This window comes from Ceratotherium simum, chromosome 9, assembly GCF_057802395.1.
Source record: "Ceratotherium simum simum isolate JZ-2026a chromosome 9, ASM5780239v1, whole genome shotgun sequence".
Taxonomy (NCBI): domain Eukaryota; kingdom Metazoa; phylum Chordata; class Mammalia; order Perissodactyla; family Rhinocerotidae; genus Ceratotherium; species Ceratotherium simum.
Genome location: NC_141908.1, coordinates 57,316,589 through 57,339,576, shown reverse-complemented (window position 1 = coordinate 57,339,576; position 22,988 = coordinate 57,316,589). Strand labels below are relative to the sequence as shown.

The following is a 22,988-nucleotide window of genomic DNA, read 5'->3' as shown; positions in this document are numbered from 1 at the left end:
CATCATCCTTATTTTCATAAAAATATAAACAGCTATTCCATCACAACCTGGCATGCCTGAAGAAGTTGGAGCTGGCAAAGAGCATATCATCATTCAGTGGGTAAAACCTGAATCTGATGGTGGCAATGATATCAGCAACTACCTAGTAGACAAACGTGAGAAGAAGAGCTTGCGCTGGACACGTGTCAACAAAGACTACGTGGTGTACGATACCAGGCTGAAGGTGACTGGCCTGATGGAAGGTTGTGATTACCAGTTCCGGGTGACCGCAGTGAATGCTGCTGGTAACAGTGAACCCAGCGAAGCTTCCAACTTTATCTCATGCAGAGAACCATCATGTGAGTTCCAAGAATCATATATAAATCTAATGCCCATCAAAACCATATTACAAAAAATTTTCCAACATGCTATTTCCAAGAACTTGTAGAATTTATGAATGGTCTAGGAAAGCATATGCTTATTAGAAGGATCTTAAATATAGCCTAAGTCAGAGAACATTTTAACTACTACTCTGTTGATAAGTTAGCAATTACATTGATGAAAATTGTTACAGTATTTTCCAATCTATGAAAAAAATAAATTATTCTGCTACCAATATGAAAGGGATATATTTTATAAATCTTCCTAGAAATGGAGAAGAGAACATTGTAGTGATAATAACCACTGAAAAGAAAAATGACACAGTCTCTTTTAAGAAGAGGCTTAGCAGAGCATAAAGTTTCTAGTATCTTAGTAAGTACGTAACAAAATAATTGTCACAAGAGCTTCAAAAATAAAATCCTTGTATAGAGTTTGAGCCCAAGAACTAAAAGGAAGAAACCATTGGGACTGAATAGGGGAAGCAGAAGAAACTGATCCCTGTACTCATTGGAAATGTAGAGGTGACAAGTGATATCAACTCTATGAAAAGCTGAGCAACTGAGGAAGAGTCCCTGAGAATGGGTACGTTAAGAAACGAAGTTAGCTGGAAGAACACAGCATAGCTAGCCAAAGTATCAGGAAAGAAACATCTACCTTTCTAAAGAAGTTTAATTCTTAAAATAGTAATAATAATAATAATAATAGTGATAACATAGAATACAGCGCTGCCCTGTAATATCAGAAGAGCCCAGTTACAAAGATTATCTTGGTGAGTGTAGACAAGGAACAATAATGCCTTTATGAGTCTTGAAAACCAAAAATACAAATCTCAAAGCTTCCTTATTTGTGTAATACCTGTATTCCCCTCTTTAAATTCCATAGATACCCCTGGACCACCTTCTGCTCCAAGAGTTGTGGATACCACCAAGCACAGCATTAGTTTGGCATGGACCAAGCCCATGTATGATGGTGGTGTTGACATCACAGGATATGTTCTTGAGATGCAAGAGAAGGACACTGATCAGTGGTACCGAGTGCATACCAAGGCCACAATAAGAAATACTGAATTCACTGTGCCAGACCTTAAAATGGGCCAGAAATATTCCTTCAGAGTTGCTGCTGTGAACGTGAAGGGCATGAGTGAATATAGCGAGTCAAGTGCCGAAATTGAGCCCGTGGAAAGACTAGGTACTTATAATATAAGCTTTTGGGTGAATTATTTTCTCATCACATCTGTTCATGAATTAATTAAGTTTTGGCATTTACTTTCCAGAAATACCAGATCTTGAGCTTGCAGATGACCTAAAGAAGACTGTGACCGTCAGAGCTGGGGCCTCACTGCGTCTGATGGTGTCTGTATCTGGGAGACCACCTCCCGTCATCACATGGAGCAAGAAAGGCATTGACCTTGCAAGCCGGGCAATTATTGACACCACTGAGAGCTACTCTTTACTTATCGTGGACAAAGTTAACCGGTATGATGCTGGAAAATACACCATTGAAGCCGAAAATCAATCTGGCAAGAAATCAGCAACAGTCCTTGTTAAAGTATATGGTAAGTATTTGTCTTAAAATTGACTATGCTGTGAGTAGATTCTTTAAAAAGATACACTTTGACCTATGATTGAACACCTCTCTAGAGAGGAACTATGTTGAGTATATTTTCGTGCAAAAAAAAAAAAAATCTATCAACCAATCAGGGAAATAAGAAGTATGGATCTTTCATTCTATTTTTTAGATACTCCTGGTCCCTGTCCTTCAGTGAAAGTTAAGGAAGTATCCAGAGATTCTGTGACCATTACTTGGGAAATTCCCACAATTGATGGTGGAGCCCCTGTCAACAACTACATTATTGAGAAGCGTGAAGCTGCCATGAGAGCATTCAAAACAGTAACTACCAAATGCAGCAAGACACTTTACCGAATTTCTGGACTTGTAGAAGGAACCATGTACTATTTCAGAGTGTTGCCAGAAAATATTTATGGCATTGGAGAACCTTGTGAAACATCCGATGCAGTTCTGGTCTCAGAAGTGCCTTTGGTGCCTACAAAGCTAGAAGTGGTCGATGTCACCAAATCAACTGTGACTCTTGCCTGGGAAAAACCACTTTACGATGGTGGTAGCCGACTCACTGGATATGTTCTCGAGGCCTGCAAAGCTGGCACTGAGAGATGGATGAAGGTTGCCACCTTAAAACCCACAGTCCTAGAGCACACAGTTATTTCCTTAAATGAAGGTGAACAGTACTTATTTAGAGTAAGGGCACAAAATGAGAAAGGCGTGTCAGAAGCAAGAGAGATCATCACAGCAGTGACTGTACAAGATCTCAGAGGTATGTACCAGATCACCAAAAAATAACAATAACAGTAAAGTAAAATAAAGAAAACATTCAGAATTCATGACACTTTGTCATTAGAAATAATGCTTAAGAATAAATGCCTACTTTCTTTCTCATAGTGTTGCCAACAATCGATCTTTCCACAATGCCTCAAAAGACCATCCATGTCCCAGCCGGCAGACCAGTAGAGCTGGTGATACCAATCGCTGGTCGCCCACCTCCTGCTGCTTCCTGGTTCTTTGCTGGTTCTAAACTAAGAGAATCAGACCGTGTCACAGTTGAAACTCATACTAAAGTAGCTAAATTAACCATCCGTGAAACCACTATCAGAGATACTGGAGAATATACACTTGAATTGAAGAATGTAACTGGAACTACTTCAGAGACCATTAAAGTTATCATTCTTGGTAAGGATGTGTGACAGAGACACAAGCAAGTTGTTGTTGATGTTCAGTCACCAAATTTTGATTTGAAGTGAAAATTAATTTCCCAAATTTCTTTTTCTTTCATAGACAAGCCTGGTCCACCAACTGGGCCTATCAAGATTGATGAAATTGATGCTACTTCAGTTACCATTTCCTGGGAACCACCTGAATTGGATGGTGGTGCTCCACTGAGTGGTTATGTGGTAGAACAACGTGATGCCCATCGTCCAGGATGGCTGCCAGTGTCTGAGTCAGTGACTAGACAGACATTTAAGTTTACCAGACTCACTGAAGGAAATGAGTATGTGTTCCGTGTGGCTGCAACCAACCGCTTTGGGATTGGATCTTACTTGCAATCTGAGATCATAGAATGTCGCAGCAGAATCAGTAAGTCCTTGGACCCTTCTACTGTTCTCCCCATCTCTGATTCTGAATGTTAACAAAAAGAGATTTGTTTTTAATATGCCCTAATGTAAGTAAAAATTGGTCGCAAAATTAACCTAGGGTCTAAGATTTCTAAACCTCCTTTTCTTGGAAGTTTTCAACATGGATAGAAGGGAGGGAGGAAGAACTAGCTATGCTATAGTGAGAAAAAAATAGAGTGCATGCTTAATAAATGTTTATAGAATTGAAGAAAAGGAGAAACAGCAAGAAAAGTACAAAAAGGAAAGCATTGGAAAAATAATCTCGAGAGTCATATACTATTTAAAAAGCTAAGACGCACTTATACAGATGTATGAGTCTTTATCTGTTTATTCATATTGCCATATTGTGTTTACCATTGTCTTGCTGCAGGTATTCCTGGACCTCCAGAAACATTACAGATATTTGATGTCTCCCGTGATGGCATGACTCTTACTTGGTATCCACCAGAGGATGACGGTGGCTCCCAAGTGACTGGCTACATTGTGGAGCGCAAAGAAGTGAGAGCAGACCGATGGGTCCGTGTAAATAAAGTACCAGTGACGATGACACGGTACCGTTCCACTGGCCTTATTGAAGGCTTAGAATATGAACACCGTGTCACAGCCATTAATGCCAGAGGGACTGGAAAACCAAGTCGTCCTTCCAAACCCATTGTTGCCATGGATCCAATTGGTAAATATATTTTGTATGAGTCAAGTTTACTGAGGTATAATTTAATGTAGTTAAAATTCACTCTTCTGAACTATATAGTTCTATAAGTTTTGGAAAACGTACTGTTGTATAACTACCCTCACAATCAATATATAGAATATTTCCAGTAAGTTAATATTTCTAAAAGCACTTGAAAAATTGCAGATAAATGTAAGATAGTAGTAGTGATCATAAAGCACATTTACGACAGAGGAAAAAGGAAGAGCTTTAAGTATTTTTAATTGATAAAATGAATGGAAGTTTTACAAAACAAAAAATATTCTAATGCTAACAGTCCATGTTTCCACACTCACTGAATTTGTTAGGTGGCACAGTTGATTGTCAACTTTGCAGCAACTTTAACAAGTATGGGGTTGTCTTATTCTTATCCCCAGCTCCTCCAGGAAAGCCACAAAACCCAAGAGTTACTGATACAACAAGGACATCAGTCTCCCTGGCCTGGAGTGTTCCAGAAGATGAAGGAGGATCTAAAGTCACAGGCTACTTGATTGAAATGCAAAAAGTAGATCAACATGAATGGACCAAATGTAACACCACCCCAACCAAGATTCGGGAGTATACTCTAACACACCTACCTCAGGGCGCTGAGTACAGATTCCGTGTCCTAGCTTGTAATGCTGGTGGACCTGGGGAGCCCGCTGAGGTACCAGGAACAGTCAAAGTCACTGAAATGCTTGGTAAGACATGATCATTTACTTTCTGCTATAATTGCCTTAAGACTTATTTCCTACCAAAAAAAATGCTAAATTGTAACCCTCCCTTTTTTCCCAGAATATCCTGATTATGAACTAGATGAAAGATACCAGGAAGGTATCTTTGTAAGACAAGGTGGAGTCATCAGACTTACCATACCAATCAAAGGAAAACCATTCCCAATATGTAAATGGACCAAGGAAGGCCAAGATATTAGTAAGCGTGCCATGATTGCAACATCTGAAACTCACACTGAGCTTGTGATCAAAGAAGCAGACAGAGATGATTCTGGCACTTACGACCTGGTTCTGGAAAACAAATGTGGCAAAAAGGCTGTTTACATCAAGGTCAGGGTGATAGGAAACCCCAACACTCCAGAAGGGCCACTTGAATATGACGATATACAAGCTCGCTCTGTAAGGGTCAGCTGGAGACCCCCTGCCGATGATGGTGGTGCTGACATCTTAGGATACATCCTCGAGAGGCGAGAAGTGCCTAAAGCTGCCTGGTATACCATTGATTCCAGAGTCCGAGGTACATCTCTGGTGGTAAAAGGCCTCAAAGAAAACGTGGAATACCATTTCCGTGTTTCAGCAGAAAACCAGTTTGGAATAAGCAAACCCTTGAAATCTGAGGAACCAGTCATCCCCAAAACACCACTGAGTAAGTGCTCTTCCAACCACACACTGTAAAAGTTCTTTCAGTACTCTTTTGTTTTGAAATGAAAGCCACCAGCTTACAAGATTTGGGACTGTATGCTAACACACGTGTGTTTTCCACTTATATTCCTAGACCCTCCGGAGCCTCCAAGCAATCCTCCAGAAGTACTCGATGTAACAAAGAGTTCTGTCAGCCTGTCCTGGTCAAGGCCCAAAGACGATGGTGGTTCTCGAGTCACAGGCTACTACATTGAGCGCAGGGAGACATCCACTGACAAGTGGGTCAGACACAACAAGACTCAGATAACCACCACAATGTACACAGTCACCGGGCTTGTTCCTGATGCTGAATATCAGTTCCGCATCATTGCACAGAATGATGTTGGCCTAAGCGAGACCAGCCCTGCTTCTGAACCGGTTGTTTGCAAAGATCCATTTGGTAAGGAGAGAGCTTCCAAAGGGGTTGGAATCAAAGAGGCAAGCCATCTTTGGTCTTTTTCTTTCATTTCAGCAGTAAAGCTGATTTCTTTTTTCCAATTGTTTTAAAACATTTCAGATAAGCCAAGCCAACCTGGAGAACTTGAGATCCTTTCAATATCCAAAGACAGCGTCACTCTACAGTGGGAGAAACCTGAATGTGATGGAGGCAAAGAAATCCTTGGATACTGGGTTGAATATAGACAGTCTGGAGACAGTGCCTGGAAGAAGAGCAATAAGGACCGCATCAAGGACAGGCAATTCACAATAGGGGGTTTGCTGGAAGCTACTGAATATGAATTCAGGGTTTTTGCTGAGAATGAGACTGGACTTAGCAGACCTCGAAGAACTGCTATGTCTGTAAAGACTAAACTAACATGTAAGTAGCCGTTAATTCTCTGCTTATGATTTACAAACTAAGCAACATGTTAAGGCTAATTATTCCTGTATACTAAGTAGATCTCCAGAAAGCTTTATTGGAGAGCAAGTGTTTGGAAAGAAATCACTCCCTTTGGCAATGCATACACAGGGAATAATTGATATGTCCTATAGGAAGTCATTCTAAGCACATAACCTCAGCAGATGTTAGGTACAGTGAACTGAGCGCATTCCTAGAGCAATTTCCCCCTTGGATGCGATGGGTTTTTTTAATACTTCCTAACAAGACTGGAAGCGTCGACAAATGTACCCCACCCACTTCAGTGAACCTAAATAAGGGCAAAAAGATACTACAGATTTATAGAGAAAGCTCATATTTCCCCAAAACCCTATGCATTGTTAATGCCTACCAGTCATGAAAAGCTACTCTACATAATAATATGATGATGTGCTCATTGAATCCCTATTTTCCATATGACCCTCAATCACTGCAAAGAGTTTTTAAGCACTAGACTCATACATAAATTACGGTATCTAATAAAGTATTAATCAATAGGATAAATTCATTCCTGATACACAAGGACAGAGGATTATAGAGAAACAGAGACAGAGAATTCAGTAGAAATAATAATGTATTAATATTATCTTTCATATCCTTCAGCTGGAGAGGCGCCAGGAGTACGCAAAGAATTGAAGGATGTTATCACCAAATTGGGTGAAGCTGCTCAACTCTCATGCCAGATTGTTGGAAGGCCTCTACCTGACATTAAATGGTACCGATTTGGTAAGGAGCTCATACAAAGCCGGAAGTACAAAATGTCTTCAGATGGACGCACACATACTCTGACAGTAATGACAGAGGAACAAGAAGATGAAGGTGTTTATACCTGCATAGCTACCAACGAGGTTGGAGAAGTAGAAACCAGTAGTAAGCTTCTCTTGCAAGCAACACCGCAGTTCCATCCCGGTTACCCACTAAAAGAGAAATATTATGGTGCTGTGGGTTCAACACTTCGACTTCATGTTATGTACATTGGTCGTCCAGTACCTACTATCACTTGGTTCCATGGCCAGAAACTTCTGCAAAACTCAGAAAACATTACTATTGAAAATACTGAGCACTATACTCATCTCGTCATGAAGAATGTCCAACGTAAAACTCATGCTGGGAAATACAAAGTTCAGCTCAGCAACATTCTCGGAACAGTTGATGCCATCCTTGATGTGGAAATACAAGGTATTTTATTTTCATTTTCAGTGTTTTTTATCTTTAAAGAAAGAAAAGATCTTGGGAGACACACTTTGAAAACCACTATAATTGTATTTTCCCCCAACAGATAAACCAGACAAACCTACAGGACCAATTGTGATTGAAGCTCTATTGAAGAACTCTGTGGTGATCAGCTGGAAACCACCTGCAGATGATGGCGGCTCCTGGATCACCAATTATGTGGTGGAGAAATGTGAGGCCAAGGAAGGTGCTGAATGGCAATTGGTGTCTTCAGCCATCTCAGTGACAACCTGTAGAATTGTGAACCTCACAGAAAATGCTGGCTATTACTTCCGGGTTTCGGCTCAGAACACTTTCGGCATCAGTGACCCTCTGGAGGTCTCCTCAGTTGTGATCATTAAGAGTCCGTTTGGTGAGTACAACCTCTTGTACAACCTCTACAATCTTCCTAATGTAAAATTCCATCTTTACGTAAAACTCTTTTTCACAGAAATAAATTTGGAAAGGAAATAGCAAAGATTTGGATAAAGTACAAGTGCCTTTTATCTCACTTAAATTGAATTTTTGCATACCTAAAAGGACAAACATATTCCTTATTGCTTCTTCTTTAAAAAAAAACTTTGTATTTTGATAAGTTTCTTAGCATAAAGTAACCAATTTCATTTTTCTGCAATAGCTATTAATAGAACTTTGGGTTCATAACATTTTATTTTTAAAAAATAAGCTTTTAATAAAGCTGCCTGTTTCACCACATGACTCAAATCTTTTTTGTTTGTTTTAAATAGAAAAGCCAGGTGCTCCTGGCAAACCAACTATTACTGCTGTCACAAAAGATTCTTGTGTTGTGGCTTGGAAGCCACCTGCCAGTGATGGAGGTGCAAAGATTAGAAATTACTACCTTGAGAAGCGTGAGAAGAAGCAGAATAAATGGATTGCTGTGACAACAGATGAAATTCGAGAAACCGTCTTTTCAGTGCAAAACCTTATTGAAGGTCTTGAATATGAGTTCCGTGTGAAATGTGAAAACCTAGGTGGGGAAAGCGAATGGAGTGAAACATCAGAACCTGTCACTCCCACATCTGATGTCCCCATTCAGGCACCACACTTTAAAGAGGAACTGAGAAATCTACATGTCAGATATCAGAGCAATGCTACTTTGGTCTGCAAAGTGACTGGTCACCCGAAACCTATTGTGAAATGGTACAGACAAGGCAAAGAAATCATTGCAGATGGATTAAAGTACAGGATTCAAGAGTTTAAGGGTGGCTACCACCAGCTCATCATTGCAAGTGTCACAGATGATGATGCCACGGTTTACCAAGTCAGAGCTACCAACCAAGGGGGATCTGTGTCTGGCACTGCCTCCTTGGAAGTGGAAGGTAAAAACAGATTAGTAAACATCAATTTGGTGCTAGATGACATATTATTCATTGAGGGGGGAGGTGTTACACTCAAGTAGTGTTAGGTATTGCTAAATTACATTCTTTCTTCTTTTATTCTGATACAGTTCCAGCTAAGATACATTTGCCTAAGACTCTTGAAGGCATGGGAGCAGTTCACGCTCTCCGAGGTGAGGTGGTCAGCATCAAGATCCCTTTCAGTGGCAAACCAGATCCCGTGATCACCTGGCAGAAAGGACAAGATCTCATTGACAATAATGGCCACTACCAAGTTATCGTCACAAGATCTTTCACATCACTTGTTTTCCCCAACGGAGTGGAGAGAAAAGATGCTGGTTTCTATGTGGTCTGTGCTAAAAATAGATTTGGAATTGATCAGAAGACAGTTGAACTGGATGTGGCTGATGTTCCTGACCCACCCAGAGGAGTCAAAGTTAGTGACGTCTCACGAGATTCTGTCAACTTAACGTGGACTGAGCCAGCTTCTGACGGCGGCAGCAAAATCACCAACTACATTGTTGAAAAGTGTGCAACCACTGCAGAAAGATGGCTCCGTGTGGGACAGGCCCGAGAAACACGTTATACCGTGATCAACTTATTTGGAAAAACAAGTTACCAGTTCCGCGTAATAGCTGAAAATAAATTTGGCCTGAGCAAGCCTTCTGAGCCTTCAGAACCAACTATAACCAAAGAAGATAAGACCAGAGCTATGAACTACGATGAAGAGGTAGATGAAACCAGAGAAGTTTCCATGACTAAAGCATCTCACTCTTCAACCAAGGAACTCTACGAGAAATACATGATTGCTGAAGATCTTGGGCGTGGTCAGTTTGGAATCGTCCACCGTTGTGTTGAAACATCCTCAAAGAAGACATACATGGCCAAATTTGTTAAAGTCAAAGGGACTGATCAGGTTTTGGTAAAGAAGGAAATTTCCATCCTCAACATTGCTAGGCACAGAAACATCTTATACCTCCATGAATCATTTGAAAGCATGGAAGAATTAGTTATGATCTTTGAGTTCATATCAGGACTTGACATATTTGAACGCATTAATACAAGTGCTTTTGAACTTAATGAAAGAGAAATTGTAAGTTATGTTCGCCAGGTGTGCGAAGCACTTGAGTTCTTACATAGTCATAATATTGGACACTTTGACATTAGACCAGAAAATATCATTTACCAAACAAGAAGGAGCTCCATCATTAAAATCATAGAATTTGGTCAAGCCCGTCAGCTGAAGCCAGGGGACAACTTTAGGCTTATGTTCACTGCCCCTGAATATTATGCACCCGAGGTCCACCACCATGATGTTGTCAGCACAGCCACAGACATGTGGTCACTTGGAACACTGGTGTATGTGCTGTTGAGTGGTATCAATCCATTCCTGGCTGAAACTAACCAACAGATAATTGAGAACATCATGAATGCTGAATTTACTTTTGATGAAGAAGCATTCAAAGAGATTAGCCTTGAAGCCATGGATTTTGTTGACCGGCTATTAGTGAGAGAGAGAAAATCTCGCATGACAGCATCTGAGGCACTCCAGCACCCATGGCTGAAGCAGAAGATAGAAAGAGTCAGTACTAAAGTCATCAGAACATTAAAACACCGGCGTTACTACCACACCCTGATCAAGAAAGACCTCAACATGGTTGTGTCAGCAGCCCGGATCTCCTGTGGTGGTGCAATTCGATCTCAGAAGGGAGTGAGTGTTGCTAAAGTTAAAGTAGCGTCCATTGAAATTGGCCCAGTTTCTGGGCAGATAATGCATGCAGTTGGTGAAGAAGGAGGACATGTCAAATATGTATGCAAAATTGAAAATTATGACCAGTCTACCCAAGTGACCTGGTACTTTGGTGTCAGACAGCTGGAGAACAGTGAGAAATATGAAATCACCTATGAAGATGGAGTGGCCACCATGTATGTCAAACACATTACCAAATTCGATGATGGTACCTACAGATGCAAAGTAGTCAATGACTACGGTGAAGATAGTTCTTACGCAGAGCTATTTGTTAAAGGTGTGAGAGAAGTTTATGACTATTACTGCCGTAGAACCATGAAGAAAATTAAGCGCAGAACTGATACAATGAGACTCCTAGAAAGGCCACCAGAATTTACTCTGCCTCTCTATAACAAGACAGCTTATATGGGTGAAAATGTCCGGTTTGGAGTAACTATAACCGTCCACCCAGAGCCTCGCGTAACATGGTATAAGTCAGGTCAGAAAATCAAACCAGGTGATGATGACAGGAAGTACACATTTGAGTCTGACAAGGGTCTTTACCAATTAACAATCAGCAGCGTAACTCTAGATGATGATGCTGAGTATACTGTTGTGGCAAGGAACAAATACGGTGAAGACAGCTGTAAAGCAAAGCTGACTGTAACCCCACACCCACCTCCAACAGATACAACCTTAAGACCCATGTTCAAACGGCTACTGGCAAATGCAGAATGCCAAGAAGGCCAAAGTGTCTGCTTTGAGATCAGAGTGTCTGGCATCCCCACACCAACACTAAAATGGGAGAAAGATGGTCAGCCACTGTCCCTCGGGCCCAACATTGAAATTATCCATGAAGGCTTGGACTATTATGCTTTGCACATCAGGGATACTTTGCCTGAAGACACGGGTTATTATAGGGTCACAGCCACAAACACAGCGGGATCCACCAGCTGCCAGGCTCACCTACAAGTGGAACGCTTGAGGTATGTCAAACATGAATACAAGAGCACAGAGGAGCGCGAACGACATGTACAAAGGCGAATTGACAAGACGCTACGAATGGCTGAAATTCTTTCTGGAACTGAAAGTGTGCCACTGACACACGTAGCCCAAGAGGCTCTGAGAGAAGCTGCCATCCTTTACAAACCAGCTATAAGCACCAAGACCGTAAAAGGGGAATTCCGACTTGAGACGGAAGAAAAGAAGGAGGAGAGAAAACTCCGTATGCCTTATGAAGTACCAGAGCCACGCAAGTACAAACAGACTACCATAGAAGAAGACCAACACATTAAGCAGTTTGTGCCTATGTCTGACATGAAATGGTACAAAAAGATACGTGATCAATTCGAAATGCCTGGGAAAATTGACAGAGTTGTACAGAAAAGACCCAAGCGCATCCGCCTTTCAAGATGGGAACAGTTCTATGTGATGCCCCTTCCACGCATCACAGATCAATACAGACCTAGATGGCGTATTCCCAAACTGTCCCAAGATGATCTTGAAATGGTGAGACCAGCACGCCGGCGTACACCTTCTCCTGATTATTACTTTTATTACAGACCGAGAAGACATTCTCTTGGTGACATCTCAGATGAAGAATTACTCCTGCCCATTGATGACTACTTGGCAATGAAAAGGACAGAAGAAGAGAGGCTGCGTCTTGAAGAAGAGCTTGAATTAGGTTTCTCAGCTTCACCCCCAAGCCGAAGCCCTCCACGTTTTGAGCTATCTAGTCTGCGTTACTCTTCACCACAAGCTCATGTCAAGGTGGAGGAAACAAGGAAAGACTTCAGATATTCAACCTATCACATCCCAGTGAAGGCTGAGACTAGTACCAGTTATGCGGAACTGCATGAACGGCATGCCCGGGCCTCCTATAGACAGCCGAAACAACGGCAAAGAATCATGGCTGAGAAAGAGGATGAAGAGTTGCTTCGTCCAGTTACTACCACCCAGCGTCTCTCAGCATACAAAAGCGAGCTTGACCACATGTCAAGGGAAGAAAAGTCTAGAAAGAAATCAAGACGACAGAGAGAAGTGACAGAAATAACAGAAATTGAGGAAGAATATGAAATCTCAAAACATGCTCAAAGAGAGGAATCCGCATCTGTGTCTAGACTACTGAGACGACGGCGCTCCCTGTCTCCAACTTATATTGAGTTAATGAGACCGGTGTCTGAGCTGATCCGGTCACGTCCACGACCAGCTGAGGAATATGAAGATGAATCTGAAGATGACACACAAAGAAGGTCTCCTACTCCAGAGAGAACTCGCCCACGTTCCCCTAGCCCTGTATCTAGTGAGAGATCACTCTCAAGATTTGAGAGGGCTGCAAGATTTGATATCTTTTCCAGGTATGAATCCATGAAAGCTGCTTTAAAGACTCAGAAGACCTCAGAAAGGAAGTATGAAGTTTTGAGTCAGCAGCCTTTCACGCTGGACCATGCCCCTAGAATCACATTGAGAATGCGCTCCCACAGGGTACCGTGTGGCCAAAATACACGTTTTATCTTAAACGTTCAGTCTAAGCCAACTGCCGAGGTTAAATGGTACCACAATGGTGTCGAACTCCAAGAGAGCAGTAAGATTCATTACACCAACATGAGTGGGGTCCTGACCCTGGAAATTCTGGACTGTCATATTGATGACAGTGGAACATACCGTGCTGTCTGCACCAACTACAAAGGTGAAGCTTCTGACTATGCGACCTTGGACGTAACGGGAGGGGATTATACCACCTACGCTTCCCGGCGCAGAGATGAAGATGTCCCCCGATCTGTTTTCCCTGAGCTGACGAAAATAGAGGCATACGCGGTGTCTTCATTTAAGAAAACATCTGAGATGGAAGCTTCTTCTTCAGTCAGGGAAATGAAATCAGAGATGACAGAGACAAGGGAAAGTCTCTCATCATATGAACACCACGCGTCTGCAGAAATGAAAAGCGCTGCAATAGAAGAAAAGTCGCTGGAGGAAAAATCCACACACAGAAAGATCAAGACGACTTTGGCAGCGAGAATTCTAACGAAGCCAAGGTCCATAACCGTCTGTGAAGGCGAGTCCGCAAGGTTTTCTTGTGATACAGATGGTGAGCCGATACCAACTGTGACCTGGCTGCGTGGAGGACAAGTGATCAGTACTTCCGCCCGCCACCAAGTGACCACCACAAAGTACAAATCAACCTTTGAGATCTCTTCAGTCCAGGCTTCCGATGAGGGCAACTACAGCGTGGTGGTGGAAAACAGTGAAGGGAAGCAAGAAGCACAGTTTACTCTGACTATTCAAAAGGCCAGGGTTACCGAAAAGGCTGTGACAGCACCACCAAGAGTCAAATCCCCAGAGCCTCGGGTGAAATCTCCAGAAGGAGTTAAGTCTCCAAAACAAGTGAAATCCCCGGAACCGGTGACTTCTCACCCAAAAGCTGTATCACCAACAGAGACAAAACCCACACCAACAGAGAAACTCCAGCAGCTACCAGTCGCTGCCCCACCCAAGATAACTCAGTCCCTGAAAGCAGAAGCTTCTAAAGATATTGCAAAGCTGACCTGTGCAGTCGAAAGTAGTGTATTATCTGCAAAAGACGTCACCTGGTATAAAGATGGCAAGAAACTGAAGGAAAACGGACATTTCCAGTTTCATTATTCAGCAGATGGTACCTATGAGCTCAAAATCCATAACCTCACTGAATCTGATTGTGGAGAATATGTTTGTGAGATTTCTAGTGATGGTGGAACTTCCAAAACTAACTTCCAGTTTATGGGACAAGCCTTTAAGAGTATCCATGAGCAGGTGTCAAGCATAGCAGAAACTAAGAAATCAGCTCAGAAAATTGCTGAGTCAACAGAAACCAAGAAATCAGTTCAGAAAACTGCTGAGTCAACAGAAACCAAGAAAACAGCTCAGAAAACCGCTGAGTCAACAGAAATCAAGAAAACAGCTCAGAAAACTGCTGAGTCAACAGAAACCAAGAAAACTGAGCCAAAAGCTCCTGAACCAATTTCCTCAAAGCCAGTAATTGTTACTGGGCTGCAGGATACAACTGTGTCTTCAGAAAGCACTGCTAAATTTGCAGTTAAAGCTACTGGAGAACCCCAGCCAACTGTCATCTGGACAAAAGATGGAAAGGTAACCAGTTCTTAAATGTCCTTTAATTTTATCTTCTCAAAAACAAACCTCTTCCCGCATCCCCATCTCCCAAAGAAAGTTTAAAATTAAATCACTCTTTAAAACTCAACTCGGGGCCGGCCCTGTGGCTTAGAGGTTAAGTGCACGCGCTCCGCTACTGGCGGCCGGGGTTCGGATCCAGGCGCGATCCGTGCACGGACGCACCGCTTGTCCAGCCATGCTGAGGTGGCGTCCCACATGCAGCAACTAGGGGGATGTGCAACTATGACGTACAACTATCTACTGGGGCTTTGGGAAGAAAAGGGGAAAAAAAGGAGGAGGATTGGCAATAGATGTTAGCTCGGGGCCAGTCTTCCTCAGCCAAAAGAGGAGGATTGGTATGGATGTTAGCTCAGGGCTGATCTTCCTCACTAAATAAATAAATCTTTAAAAAATAAATAAATAAATAATAATAAAACTCAACTCACTTGCATTCTATAGGCCATTACACAAGGAGGTAAATATAAACTCTCTGAAGACAAAGGAGGATTCCTCTTAGAAATTCATAACACTGATACTTCTGACAGTGGGCTTTATACTTGTACAGTAACAAATTCAGCTGGATCTGTGTCCTCTAGCTGCAAATTAACAATAAAAGGTAGGTCGGCTTTGATTCTTACCATTTTTCAGAAAACAATATTAAGAAAACATTTCTGAACACTCTCCCTTACACACACATACACAAGAAAGTATTAAAATAAAACTGTTTTTGAAATTCTAGAATACCATTTGTACACAAATGTAGAAATACACATATTTGAAGTTAGCTTCTACTTTTATATCAGCATAAAAAGCACTTATTAAGTGCCTAATTGTATGTGGTGTTATATAAGATTCCATAGAGTCAGGAATGTTTAAGAATAAAGTCAGGTGAATGTACAAAATGGTACTGCTTCCCTAAACTGTCACTTTTGCTAATTTTCAAAAGCAATGCAAAGTTAAACAGCCATATTAGTTTCCCCACTTAAAATTAGTTTGCTTTCATCTCAATCTTCTAAAACATAAGTCAATTTTTTTGTTAATCTAAATCTCCTAAGTCCTTTGACTATTCTTTTCAAGACTTTTTTTTCCTTAAGTCATAAGAATCATCTTCAATTTAGTTTAGTTCAAGGAATCATTACACTGATCTCAGTCATGCATGACAATTTTCCAAGATTGGGACTGAGAAAGAATTAGGTATTACCTACACTGCATACAGAAGTCAACATTTTTTCTTTGTATATTATTCACATGCAGAATCTACAAAAGAGCAAAGGGTGGGGCCTCTTTCCAGTTAAGTTTGCCTTACAGAAGTTTCTTTTTTAGCTGTAAAAGACACTGAGGCACAGAAAGTATCCACACAAAAGACCGCTGAAATTACATCCCAGAAGAAGGCAGCTGTCCAAGAAGAAATTTCCCAAAAAGCCCTAATTTCTGAAGAAATCAAGATGTCAGAGATGAAATCACAAGAAAAGTTAGCCCTCCAAGAGGAAGCTTCAAAGCTTCTGACTTCCGAAAAAGTCAAGAAATCAGAAGCAACTTCCCTGGAAAAATCCATTGTCCATGAGGAAATCTCTAAAACATCACAGGCATCCGAGGAAATCAGAACTCAGGCTGAGATTAAAGCATTTTCTACTCAGATGAGCATAACTGATGGTCAGAAAGTGACTTTAAAAGCCAACATTGCTGGTGCCACTGATGTGAAATGGGTACTGAATGGCGTAGAGCTTACTAACTCCGAGGAGTACAGATACGGTGTCTCAGGCGGCGATCAGACCCTAACCATCAAGCAGGCTGGTCACAAAGACGCAGGAATCCTCACCTGCATCGGCAAAACCAGCCAAGGAATCGTCAAGTGTCAGTATGATCTGACCCTGAGCAGAGAACTCGCGGATGCTCCAGCTTTCATCTCACAGCCCAGATCTCAGAACGTTAACGAAGGACAAAATGTTCTCTTTGCTTGTGAAATCAGTGGCGAGCCATCCCCAGAAATCGAATGGTTTAAAGACAACCTGCCAGTAAGTTTACTTATGAATATATTAGTGAAGAAAATTTGAAATACCACCTCTACTCCTGAAGAGCTCAAGGAAATACTTCTTTTTTCCTCCTTTTTAGATTTCTGTTTCTTCAAATATCAGCGTAAGTCGCTCCAGAAATGTGTATTCTCTTGAAATTCGAAATGCATCGGAAAGCGACAGTGGGAAGTACACAATTAAGGCCAAAAATTTCCGTGGCCAATGTTCAGCTACTGCTTCCTTAACGGTTCTTCGTAAGTATATCTTTGCCATTTTCCTTACTCGCTCAAGGCCTGTATGTGTTTTTTTGCCTTTGTCTTCTGAGCATAGCAGACTCTTAGGAGCCTTGTTAAATTCCATGTGTAAGAGGCACAGGCCTCCTGTGTGAAGTCATCCTTATGGTCAAAGTTTCTTTATAGCTAAACAGAATGTGGATAAGTTAACTTTCAAAGCAAAGCTACCAACTGCCCTGTTACATTTATTTTCAGAATGCACAATATATATATTATTTTTTATACGACTAATCATTTTTCTCCTAGTGATTCTAGCACCTGCATGTAATGTAATGATAGAAATATAAGGATTCGTTTCTCGGAGACACTGAGCTAGCTCTTGACAAATGTATGTATATATGTATTTACTTATGCTTCCACAGCAAATTGTTTGGGTCACGTTTCTGTACGTGTGTGTTTAGTCTTCCATTTCTGTGAGTCAATGTCAGATGTCACCAATTAACCAGATGTCATTGATGTTCACTGTGTATCTGCTATGCTCCACAGCTCTAGTTGAAGAACCTTCCAGAGAGGTAGTATTGAGGACAAGTGGTGACACGAGCTTGCACGGAAGCTTCTCGTCTCAGTCAGTCCAAATGTCTGCCTCTAAGAAGGAGGCCTCCTTCAGCAGTTTCAGCAGCAGCAGCGCTAGCAGCATGACTGAAATGAAATTTGCAAGCATGTCTGCCCAAAGCATGTCCTCCATGCAAGAGTCCTTTGTAGAAATGAGTTCCAGCAGTTTTATGGGAAAATCTAGTATGACACAACTGGAAAGCTCAACTAGTAGAATGCTTAAAGCAGGCATAAGAGGTGAGCAATAAAACTACTGGTAGAGGTAGACAAGCCTAGAGGTGTGGTATAGTCTTTAGTGCATACAATTCAGTAGAAAGCAAATCATTATTGATTCAGTGATCCTAAGACTTTTTTGTTGTTGTTTCATAAAGGAATTCCACCTAAAATTGAAGCTCTTCCCTCTGACATCAGCATTGATGAGGGGAAAGTTTTAACAGTGGCCTGTGCTTTTACGGGTGAGCCTACTCCGGAAATAACATGGTCCTGTGGTGGAAGAAAAATTAAAAATCAAGAACAACAAGGGAGATTCCTTATTGAAAACACAGATGACCTGACAACTCTGATCATCATGGACGTACAGAAACAAGATGGTGGACTTTATACCCTGAGCTTAGGGAATGAATTTGGATCTGACTCTGCCACTGTGAATATAAATATTCGATCCATTTAAGAGGGCCTATGCTCTCATACTCAGACTCATTCTTAACCTTTCACAAATGATTCACATGGACTAATCTTTCTGATCTGTAAATATTTTAAAAAAAAGTAGTTGTGTATCAATCGAAATGAGTCAAAGTTCAAAAATATGCATTTCAATCTTTTCGTAATTGACCTAAGAATATTATACATTTTCTAGTGACATGTACATACTGTATATAGCCGGATTAACGGTTATAAAGTTTTGTACCATTTATTTTATGACATTTTACAGTGTAACTTTTGAAACTAACTGTTGGTAGGAGAAAGTTGCTTATGGAACGAATACCCTGCTCAACACTTAATCAATCTTTGTGCCTCAACATAATGTTGATGTCTAAGTATGCCTCAATGGGTCGAGAAATTCCCCATTGAAGATGTCCTATCCACCTAAAAGATGATGCTGTGCACATCACCTGATATGTGCACCATACCTATTGAATCAGAAATGTAAGGCGTTGGTGATGTTTGCAATTACCCTCCTGTAAGCAACACTTTAACATCTTACATTTTCTCTGATGATGTCACACTCAAAATTATCATGACTTAAATATTACCAGAGCAAAGTGCAACGGCCAGCACTTTGTTCGCTCATTTTACACTGTCTCTGACCGTAGAGGGTGCCTGGATTGCTTGGAAAAGTAACATCGCCTGGCCATCCCCTCATTTAACCAAGCTATTCAAGTATTCCTATGCCGGAGCAGTGCCAACTCTTGGAGGTCCCGGGGTGCAGCCAATGCCTTCGTGTGGTAGCTCTAAATTTAAATTACACCTGAGAAACCGGGGCAACTAAGCAATGAGCCGCAGCAAACAAATCAACAAGAATAACAACAAAATAAAGCTGTCGTTAAATTTAAAAAAAACAACAACATCATTACTAACTGCCCAAAATGTCAATTTGATGTAGTTCTTTTCATGCAGGTATAAATTCAATTGTTAGTTATAATTGTGGGACCTCCTTGAGATAGTAACAACAAAATAAAGCAAGCTATCTGCACCTCAAAATGCATGGTTGGTTGTTTTCTGTGGAATTCTGGGGTTGGGGAGGTATGCGCCTTCATGAATCACAGAAATGATCATAGATCAGATAAAGCAACTCCAGTTCAAAATAGCCCATATTAATAAGTTCTTTAAAGCCAATATTTAAATTATTGTGTTGAATGTATTCAACAATTTTTTAAAAGCATAGATATGGTTCTCATGGATAAATTTATCCCCAAAAGTTAACAAAAATCCCCAAAAAAAGATTAAATCTTCTAAACTTATCAAGAAAAATATTTTTATGGGAGCTGATCAACTAAATCCATCAAAGATGGATATCAGACATCTATAATTCACAATATTTTGTGCTAGACACCACAGGGAACAATGCAGAGATGAGCAAGATGATATAGACCCTGTCCCTCAAGGACTCTAGCGAAGAGAAAAATGACAGCTTCATGGAAAATGATCAGTTGTGCAACTGAATCCATATTGACTACTGCAGCTCCAAATTGAGACAGAACAAATAAAGGTCCTCAGAACTAAAGAAGTTGTTTTAAATAATATAGTCCTACCATGCTTTTTTACACAACTGATCTATACTTGATAATAAAATATCTAGTGCCAAAAAAAATCTGTATTTATCCACTTCAATTAGATAATCGTAATTATAAATCTAGAAAGTGGATTATTTGCCTAAATTATTACCTCCTAAATGTAAGTACCAGTGGCTAAAGCTGAAGCACATGGACTCTCAAGTTTTCTTCTCCAAAAGAATATCTTAGGTCTCCATTGATTTATTCAGCAACTATTTTGTCTTAAGTCAGATTCCCTGAAAGCAGAGCCTAAGACAGGGATTCTTGGATAAGGAATTTTGTGAGGGACTGTTCTCGGGGAAAAGGGAGTGAGGGAAGCAGGGCAGGGGAGGAAAGCTAAGCTAGAATGTGGTCTCAGCGAGAGCTTCAGCCTGATCCCACAGGGAGCATAAATTGTACCAGAGTTGGTTCCATCTTGGAACTAGGGCTGACATTTTGTACCCCCTTATAGGCTACTCAGTGGCTACAGGCTGTGAGCTGGGGAGGGGGGCGGGGGATAACCTCCCAGGCTAGGAGGGGCCCCTATTGGCCCCAGCAATCTCTGCAGACTAGCACCCCTAAACAGCCAACACTCAAGAAACTCGGGGTCGGGTACACATACCCTGGGGGATCCGGGCGGTACCAACAGCATCCACTACACCATTTAACAACTTTAAATGCCTATTCTTACCTTAAAATGAGAGGCAGGACTTACTGGGTGATTCCTGAGGATGATTCCCAGCCCTGACATGCTAATATTCTCACATGTCCTAACCGTGGCTGAGATACAGTCCGTCTTGATGAGAATGCTAAAGCTGAAAGGATTGCGCATCTCCCGCAGTTGGAGCTCACAGGCCCTATTCTCCAACTTGGACCTGGCAGAGAAGGGAGGGGCAACGATCTGTCCAGCGAAGGAGATCTGCACTAAAGGAGAAGACTGACTTCATGCATTAGCGGAAGCCCGCGGCCTCTGAAAGCGCACAGTGTGGCCACGAGGGCGGATCTGAGAGGACTGCAAAGGGAGGATCCTGAGAAGTCCGTCAGAGTCACTGCAGCTAGAACAAGAACCCCTTCCCGGGTTTACCAGCCAGCCTCCTTCCCCTAGCTCCTCCAAGAACAGTGCTCCCTGGCGCAGGTAGGGGTAGGGGGAGAGGATTCCTGCTCCATACCGCCCCACCTTCAGCAACCCCGGGAGTGTTTCTCAGTATTATTGCCTCATTTCCGAGTCAGACCACCTTTTCTCTCACTATGTCGACAGGGGGCGACAGAGAGCAGAAAGCCTGTGCCTGCTCCCTGATTCCAGCTCAGCGGATCCAGAAACCCCATTATGAGGAATACTCTCTATGATCCCGCTCCTCTTTTTGCTGAATGCTTCCTGTCTATTTTATAAACCCCACTCCCTGGCTACCTGATAAGCACCATAACGTGGGAATTACACATCAGCACTCATAACCCAGAGTACCAAGCTCAAATCTAGCATCTGCTATTCACTGACTTGTGTGACCTGGGGCAGGTTACTGAACTCTGTTCCTTGATGTTCTCATCCATAAAATGGGAATAACAACATCTGCCTCACAGGGTTGTTGCGAAGATTCAATAAATTACATGTATAACTCTTAGATCAGTGCCTGGCACAACACCGGGTCAATATGAGCAATCATTATTATGTTAGGGACAACCATTGTAGTCAGGGACCAGAGAAGCATCGTTTTTGAGGGGACCTAGCATAGGTCTCACTCACGATCACTAGGTGTATGTATTCTTTTGCTAGGGCTGCTGGAACAAAGTACCACACATTCAGTGGCTTATACTACAGAAAGGCTAGAAGTCCAAAATCAAAAAGTATCAGCAGGTTGGTCCCTTCTGAGGGCTGTTAGGGAAGGATCTGTTCCAGGCCTCTCCGCTTAACTTGTAGATGGCCATCTTCGTGTTCACATAGCATTCTCCCTGTGTGCATGTGTGTGTTCAAATTTCCCGTTTAGAAGGACACCAGCGTATTAGATTAGGGTCCACCCTAAGTACCTCATTTTAACTTTATTATCTCTGTAAAGATGCTATCTCCAAATGAGGTCACATCCTGAGGTACTTGGTAAGGTTAAGACTCCAACATATCTTTTTGAAGGGACACGAGTCAACCCCTAACACTAGAATGATGGGCATGGGACAACATTTTTATAGGAAGTGTTTTGATGGAATTTCTCAAAAGATGGATTTATTGTCTCTATCCAATAGTAGCTGATGATACCAATGAACCATGTAGAGGTAGGGAGGTAGGTAAATCAGAAACAGCCAAAAAAAACAGGTTAAATTGGCAGTCTCCTTGGTGACTGATTGAAGAATAACATTTTATGATTGTGCTCCAGGAAGAGAAAATAATTTATATTTGTTTACTCTGCCCTAAATGTAATTTTGAGAAATTCAGGCAAAGAAAGTCCAGTTTCTTTGTGATGGGAGAAAATAGTGTCTCCTAGATAAATAGAAGGACTTTTGAAAATAGATTGGCTCATAAATTTTTAGTTTAAGGTCATAAAAAATGAAAGCTTAAGTTTTTATGTCTTTTCGTATTTTGGGGTCAATATGTTCCACTCTTTGTCAAGATGTTGATAGATGTTTTGAAAAAAGTGTTTCACAGCCAAATAAACTTAGGGCTTGGGTAATTGTACTTCTTTATGCAGGACTTCTCAGGCCTTTGATGAGCTAGTATATGTTGTGATTCTCCAAGAGCTGACAGTGCTCCCCAAACTTATTTGATGTTGGAACTGTTTTCAGTGGGGCTGCATATGATGCTGGCTGAGACAAGCTACAGTAGGTAGAAACACGGAAGGTGTGAAGAGGACTTGATCTTGATAGGAGGAGGAACTGGATATCACCTAAGAAATGAAATTAAGTGCTATGATTAAAAAACAAAA

General features: G+C 41.5%; 1 protein-coding gene across 1 annotated transcript in view; it reads left to right on the top strand.

Annotated features, from left to right (window-relative positions):
* TTN (titin) overlaps positions 1-19,189 on the top strand; it is a 271,430-nt gene extending 252,241 nt beyond the window's left edge. Inside the window, exons 294-314 of the mRNA XM_087435440.1 lie at positions 33-338; positions 1,243-1,548; positions 1,634-1,915; positions 2,099-2,692; positions 2,818-3,105; positions 3,211-3,510; positions 3,919-4,221; positions 4,635-4,937; positions 5,032-5,616; positions 5,746-6,051; positions 6,169-6,468; positions 7,129-7,704; positions 7,805-8,110; positions 8,484-9,077; positions 9,206-14,643; positions 14,755-14,949; positions 15,430-15,586; positions 16,294-16,985; positions 17,083-17,236; positions 17,762-18,064; positions 18,199-19,189. Coding sequence (XP_087291566.1) covers positions 33-338; positions 1,243-1,548; positions 1,634-1,915; positions 2,099-2,692; positions 2,818-3,105; positions 3,211-3,510; positions 3,919-4,221; positions 4,635-4,937; positions 5,032-5,616; positions 5,746-6,051; positions 6,169-6,468; positions 7,129-7,704; positions 7,805-8,110; positions 8,484-9,077; positions 9,206-14,643; positions 14,755-14,949; positions 15,430-15,586; positions 16,294-16,985; positions 17,083-17,236; positions 17,762-18,064; positions 18,199-18,497 — 12,587 coding nt within the window. The 3' untranslated portion in view covers positions 18,498-19,189. The remainder of the gene's footprint in view (positions 1-32; positions 339-1,242; positions 1,549-1,633; positions 1,916-2,098; positions 2,693-2,817; positions 3,106-3,210; positions 3,511-3,918; positions 4,222-4,634; positions 4,938-5,031; positions 5,617-5,745; positions 6,052-6,168; positions 6,469-7,128; positions 7,705-7,804; positions 8,111-8,483; positions 9,078-9,205; positions 14,644-14,754; positions 14,950-15,429; positions 15,587-16,293; positions 16,986-17,082; positions 17,237-17,761; positions 18,065-18,198) is intronic.
* The last annotated feature ends 3,799 nt before the right edge of the window (positions 19,190-22,988 follow it).